Source organism: Rosa rugosa, chromosome 1 (genome assembly GCF_958449725.1).
Source record: "Rosa rugosa chromosome 1, drRosRugo1.1, whole genome shotgun sequence".
In the NCBI taxonomy this organism is placed as follows: Eukaryota; Viridiplantae; Streptophyta; class Magnoliopsida; order Rosales; family Rosaceae; genus Rosa; species Rosa rugosa.
The window spans coordinates 40,016,657-40,023,061 of record NC_084820.1 but is presented as its reverse complement, the minus strand read 5'-3'; the positions used below and the strand labels follow the sequence as shown (position 1 = coordinate 40,023,061).

At 34.8% G+C, this 6,405-nt stretch overlaps 1 protein-coding gene and 1 long non-coding RNA gene across 3 annotated transcripts; both read left to right on the top strand.

Annotated features, from left to right (window-relative positions):
- The first annotated feature begins 1,517 nt into the window (after window positions 1-1,517).
- LOC133709950 (uncharacterized) lies at window positions 1,518-2,364 on the top strand. Its single transcript, XR_009846406.1, has 3 exons — window positions 1,518-1,627; window positions 1,774-1,821; window positions 2,070-2,364. It is a non-coding gene; the product is annotated as an uncharacterized LOC133709950 (long non-coding RNA).
- Window positions 2,365-5,065: 2,701 nt separating this feature from the next.
- Window positions 5,066-6,076, top strand: LOC133737290 (heavy metal-associated isoprenylated plant protein 28-like). 2 transcript variants are annotated; one of them, XM_062164886.1, is made up of 3 exons: window positions 5,066-5,215; window positions 5,357-5,432; window positions 5,585-6,076. In XM_062164886.1, the coding sequence occupies exons 1-3, from the start codon at window positions 5,210-5,212 to the stop codon at window positions 5,944-5,946; spliced, it is 444 nt and encodes a 147-aa protein (XP_062020870.1). In that variant the 5' UTR covers window positions 5,066-5,209; the 3' UTR covers window positions 5,947-6,076. The 2 variants fall into 2 exon arrangements, with proteins under 2 accessions (XP_062020870.1, XP_062020875.1); XM_062164891.1 differs by lacking the exon at window positions 5,066-5,215 and having other exon boundaries at window positions 5,351-5,432.
- Window positions 6,077-6,405: the final 329 nt, after the last annotated feature.

Below are 6,405 nucleotides of genomic sequence, written 5' to 3'. Positions count from 1 at the left end.
CATTATCCTTGAAGAAAGATTGGAGTGAGAGAAATTCAGCACCATTGTCACTTCGAAAAGTCTTAATATGTGATGAAAATTGAGTAGACACATAGCGAAAAAAATGCTTCAAAAGTGATTGTGTTTCACTTTTGTGTCTCATCAAGAATATCCAAGTAAAACGAGTATAATCATCAACGATAGTTAAAAAGTAATGAGCACCAGAAAGAGAAGGGTGTTTATATCGACCCCAAATATCACAATGGATTAAATCAAACGGTTTTTCAGATGAAATGGAACTAACACCAAATGGCAAGCGATGTTGTTTAGCCAAAGGACAAATAGGGCAAGCATGCTGAACTGAAAGATTTAAGAAGTTCTTAGCAATGAATTTTAACGGGGAATGAGAAACATGACCTAAACGGCTATGCCAGAGATTGGTAGAGGAGGTTGTGAGGTTGCAGGCTGGTAGATGGTTTGGTGATGAATAGGAATTGGTCAAGGTTTTCTTCGTTGCCAATGCTACCAAGTAGTATAATCCATCACGCTGCTTACCCAAACCAATCATCCTCTTTGTAGCCAGATCCTGCAAAACACACCAATATGGGAAAAATGTCACTGAACAATTCAAGCCCCATGTTAGACGACTGACCGATAACAGATCAACTTTGAATGTAGGCACACACAGTACATCACGCAGATAATACACAGAATTCAGAGGCAATGATCCTTTTGCAACAATATTAGTCTTCTCTCCGCTAGGTAATAACACAGGAGGTAATGAACAATTTTTACTCTTATGCGAAAATAATTTAGGAGATGAAGAGATGTGATCCGTCGCCCCGCTGTCAATGATCCAGTTGCGGGAAGCGATCTTAGATAAACCTGGTTTAGTGGTAGCTGAATGTGATTGAGGACTAAAAGAATCATAAGATACTTTGTGATTCAAAATAGCCAAAATTTGTTGAAGTTCTTGCTCGGAGAGAGGACTGCAACCGGAGGAACCGTTTTGCCGATTAGATTGGTTTGGTCGATTATGTTGGTTGAACACTATTACCAAAGCCGGATGATCATAATGATCAATGAAAAATGATCTGACATTTTGATTTCCCATGGAAATGAGATCAAGGATTGTTGTACGAGATATAGAGTACAACGTAATGAGAAGAAAATTCGTTGCACGAAAAGATAAGGTGCAGCGGCTATGGAATCAGGATTTTAGTCCTGCTCTGATACCATGAAAGAAAGAAGATTGGCTAAAATGATATTGCATTGATACATTGTCGATTACATACAGATTACATATAGAGGGTACAAACCTATATTCACAAGGTAACTAATCTCACTGATCCTATAATCAAGCTATAATAAAGGAGTACAAAAACTAATAGATATCTACAGATCATACTGCCATCATACAGAGGATATTTAGGATTACTTTCCTAACAAGGTTGATTTCCTAACAAAACTGGCTACAGAAATGTAACAGTAAATGTAACAGTAAAGAGTTATATGATTAATTTGATAATTTTGTTGCAGTTTTGTTCGCTTTTTACAGATTTTATGCAAAAAAGTGTACGTATCATTGCAGTGCCACTGTTCCTTGGTTTGTTGTTTATCGTTGTCTCCATCTTTTATTCTTATTCAGGTATGAACCTTGAATTTTTGTTAGGTCAGCCAATGGTTTCATTTGCTTTCATTGTATTGTGTTGTTTTTCTACATTGAGTTTATGGCATCTGCAACTATGGTAACTGTTGTTATAAAGTTTCAATTGTTCCTGTTTTATTTTACAGATTTTGGGAACAGTGTGCTGTCGGATAGTTTAATTTTCTGCAATTCAGGTATATATTTGACTTAATGTGTTTCATGTACACAAAAGACATTAAGTATTGATCCTAATATTTGAACAGTTAATTACCATAGTTTTAGTTTTCCACGCATTGATGTTTCAATAGCCTTGGTAAAAGAATTGATATGAACTGCAATATTGGTTTGTCGGTTTCTTTAGATGAGTAAAAGTATTGTGTAGTTTTTTTTTTTCCATAATCTAAAATGTATGGTGTGACTTTTTGTGTAAATACAAATGGAGGAAGCAGCTTTTTGGACAACCTCCACAGCTAATCATCACTAGGCTAACAACTTCTCAGCAACTAATGTCACTTTTGGTAGACATCGACATCTCTTTTTGGTACCCAAATGAAGCAACGATTGTAACTAGGTTAGCCTAGGACAATATATTTTTGATAAGCTGTTTTAACAGCAGTTGTAATATATATTTGAACATTACCCGAACATTTATATTAATGGTAATGTTAGTCAAGCAAGATCTATGTTAGTTTCGAACTAAATTCTCTGTCCTTTAAGACTTGCACATTTTCTTCCAAAATAAATTCTCTATCCTTCAAGACTTGCACATTTTCTTCCAAAACCCGCAGCAACGCGCGGGCACGAATGCTAGTGTTAAACTGAACCACTAGTTCATGTAAGTTTTACTATCTAATATTTCTGCCTACTCTCTCTCTCAGGTGGAGTGAGTTTCAAGGCCACATAAGACCATTCCATATTAAAAACTTGGGAGAGTTAATTGATTCTCCCTCTCGGTTGGCATTTCTTTTACTTTGTCTTGTCTGCTGAGAAGTGATTTTTAATTGTCTATGCACACAATGATGTACTTTGAAAGGTGAAGTAATATATTATACTCATGGTTAAAAAATACAGTAACAGATGTTACTAGAGTGCAGCCCCATTAATTATGTGAATGAATGTTGTCCATGAAAGTCCAGTTTTCCACCTAACAATATTGCATACCAAATTAATATGGAATGTTGAAAGCACTTAAGAGAGGGTAAGTACACAAATCTGCAAAGTAGTCTGCATACCATATGCAGATAGGTTGTGGTGGCGAGACCAGTATTTGGATCAACTCCAAATTTGCAGCATGTAATTAATATGGTTCGTGAAATTTCCGATAAATATTAGTCTGGCAACTATTGTTTAATTGAATGAATATGCACTGTGATAGTGTGATGTATATTTTTCTGAAGTCATGCATGAAAGGGTAAAATCCTCAAATGGTACCCAAACAATTACGAAATGCACTTTTTGGTACCTACAAATTTTCAGAGAGTCTAGTAGTACCTGTAGTATCTCTCCGTTAACCCTTTTAGTACTTCCGTCAATTATTCCGTTAAAGTAGGGATAAAATTGTAAAAACCCTATTTTTTTTACAATTTTTTTATAAAACTAAATTAAACTTGGTTTAAAAAAAAAAAAAGAGCTAGAATTGAATTTAATTAGTGAATATCTACATTTACCATTTACTTACTACTTCCATTGGTTAATCCTATTAATTGGTTGAGAAAAAATTATCTCATTAGTTGACCAAATGAATATATATTAATTTTTATAAAAAATAACTAAACACAAACAAAATACTTAAATTAATTACCCCAAGTAACCCGAGAATAGGGAAGAACGGATTGGGTATTATTTTTATTTTTTATGTGTCAAATTACTTTTTAATTATAGACCTTCAATATATTATAATACTATAATTCTATATATGAATGAAAATACTATTTTACCCTTGTTATTTTACTCACATGAGTCTCACATGGCCGCCACGTAGGCATTTTTAACGGAATAATGGACGGAGGTACCATAGGGGCTAACGGAGGAATAGTGTAGGTACCACTAGACTCTCTAAAAATTTATAGGTACTAAAAAGTGCATTTGGTGATAATTCGGGTACCATTTGAAGATTTTACCCTGCATGAAATATTGAGCTTAATAATATTTGAAAGGTGTTCTTCAGAATGCCTTGATGAGTTTGAGTACCCAATGTTCTAGGTTGTTAATGTACGTCTTTTGATGATTGAGCTTTTTTACTGTTAGGATTGATAAAAGCTTCTGAAGGTGCCACTTCAGTTTTGCTTGGATTGTGTACTGCCTCCAGTTCTAAGAGTATTAATCAGAAGGATTGATATATGTTCAAATAATATAATGAATAAAAGGATTGATAATTTTATTCAATGTACATGTAGTTTTAGCTATATTATTTTGTCAATTGGTTCGAGAACCTAATCAAACCAAAAGCAAAAACAGACTTGCATTAGAAATGAAAGAAGTGTAATCTTCTATCTAATTTACTGCAAGTCATATTTACCCAAAGATGTGTAATCTTTATTTTGGGTCTTCTGACAAATATAATTGGCAAACATCTTTGTGCGCATACTGTATAAGGTCCCTTACTCCATCCTGTACAATGTCGGCGTCCTATTATCGATTCTTTGTTGACTGAACTTTGTGCTGAACGTTTCAGCTACAAATACTGTAATTTTCCAGAGCTAAGTAGAAGAAGAAACAGAAAAAGATGAGGCAGAGATCCATCAAACTAGTTCTCATACTTTTAATTCACTCCTCCATGTGCATATGGATTTTAACCAGCTATATTAGAGGGGACAATGAAATTCAAAATTATATAGCGGTAAGAACCTGGAAGGGTAGAATGATCGATGTTGCCAAGGCAAAGTGAATGGGTTTAATTAGGATGTTTCACTTGTTTTAACCAAGAATTTCTGATTGTGAAAACCAACAAATTTAACGAAGTGACTAGAAGTTTCACTAGTGTAGAAAACTAATTAAATGAGAAAATGAGAAAATGATTTTAGAGGAGTGTCAATATAACAGCTATTACAATTAAGATGCAAACTCGAAGGCCAGCTCTTCGGCGAGGAGCCGAAAGCAAGCATTAAACATGATCCGTTTAGGTCGCTATACTATGTCCAACCATACATGTGCATTTTCTCCATTACTACTCACATCCTCTCTGCTCCATCGGTCAATAATATCAATCATGCATCAAGTTTCCTATTATGAGTAATAACTAAATAAGGACTCAAAGTGTGAAACAGAAAGTCAATGCCCCCAACTCTATCTAATTAAACGTTTAAAGTAACCTCTTGCTTAAGGAAACCATCTGTAACATGCAAGGCAGTTTATAAAACAATTGAAGGTCAGTGTATGAAAATCATAAACTATGACCCAGAATGGTCCAATTATAAATTATGGGAGCCAGGAAAGAATTCCATATATTTATAGTGGCAAAACTCCACCATAATTTTACATTGATCATACTTCCAAAACATCCTAAATTGATACTGATATACTGGTATTCATTATTCAAACACATAGCTCGATACAAAAGTGCACAATTTGTCCAAGAGCAGAATGACGGTAAGCCAACCTCGACCTTTATTGTGTGTTTTTCTTTTCTGATCTATTCATTTCCTCACTAATTACAACGGCTATCATACTTTGGTCAAAAATATCAGACTTTGATTTGAGTACATACTAATTGGATTACTGATCATGCAGACGATAGAGATGAGAGTGCATATGGACTGCCCCGGATGCGAGAGCAAGGTTAGAAGTACACTTCAGAAGCTAAAAGGTAAGTCAATTCCGGGTATCTGAGATTAAGGTATATCGCAACCTAGCTAATAATTAAGCTCGACTGACCCGATCAGGGTACGGAAAACATGATCATGCATCAATCCATTTGGTGAATTACAGATCGATTGTTTGTATGTTGTTTTGGTTTAGGTATTGACAACGTTGAGATAGACATGGCTTTGCAGAAGGTCACAGTGACCGGGTGGGCAGACCAAAAGAAAGTTCTCAAGACGGTTCGAAAAACTGGTCGAAGAGCGGAGCTCTGGCAATTCCCCTTTAATAATTCAAATTCCGACAACAGCTATGTATACAATCAGAGTCAGTGTAATGGTCCGATTAATAACTATGCTCCCCAGCCTTCCTCATCTTACAACTACTACAAGCACGGATATGATAGTGGTCCTTCTTCTAACTATGGCTATTCTCAGAACCCTGCACATTCCTCCGTTTACGGGTATCAACCTACGACGGCCTTTAGTGACGAAAACCCTAATGCTTGTTCTGTAATGTGATCATGGGCTATACTCTTTATTTTCAATAATAAGGATGCATTGAAGTATGCATTTAACTTTTGAATTTGAGTTGAAAAGTTGAAATACATGTACCTTTCGAGTTTATTAGTATTTCTCTTCATTTTGTCAGAAAGTTAATGTTATATGCGAAGCTCACAAGGAAAAAAACTTGCATGTGAAGAGAAATACTAAGAAAAATCCTATATATATATATATATATATATATATATATATATATATATATATATATTTGGATCCTAATTGATTAGTAGCGAGAACCCTAATTCTACAATGTCTCTGACCGATAAACTTTATTTGAAAAAAAGAAAAGAAAAGAGAATGTTGAATGCATAACATATGGATTGTTTACCAAAAGTACGTAGGCCATATATGGAAAGCCGGGAAACTACTCGTATCTACCAAATTAGTTTATTTAATCAAAGCCAGTTATGTATGCAC

Coding starts and splice junctions, on each gene's coding strand:
- LOC133737290 (XM_062164886.1), top strand. Junction 5,433..5,584: donor TACACTTCAGAAGCTAAAAG/GTAAGTCAATTC, acceptor GTTTTGGTTTAG/GTATTGACAACGTTGAGATA.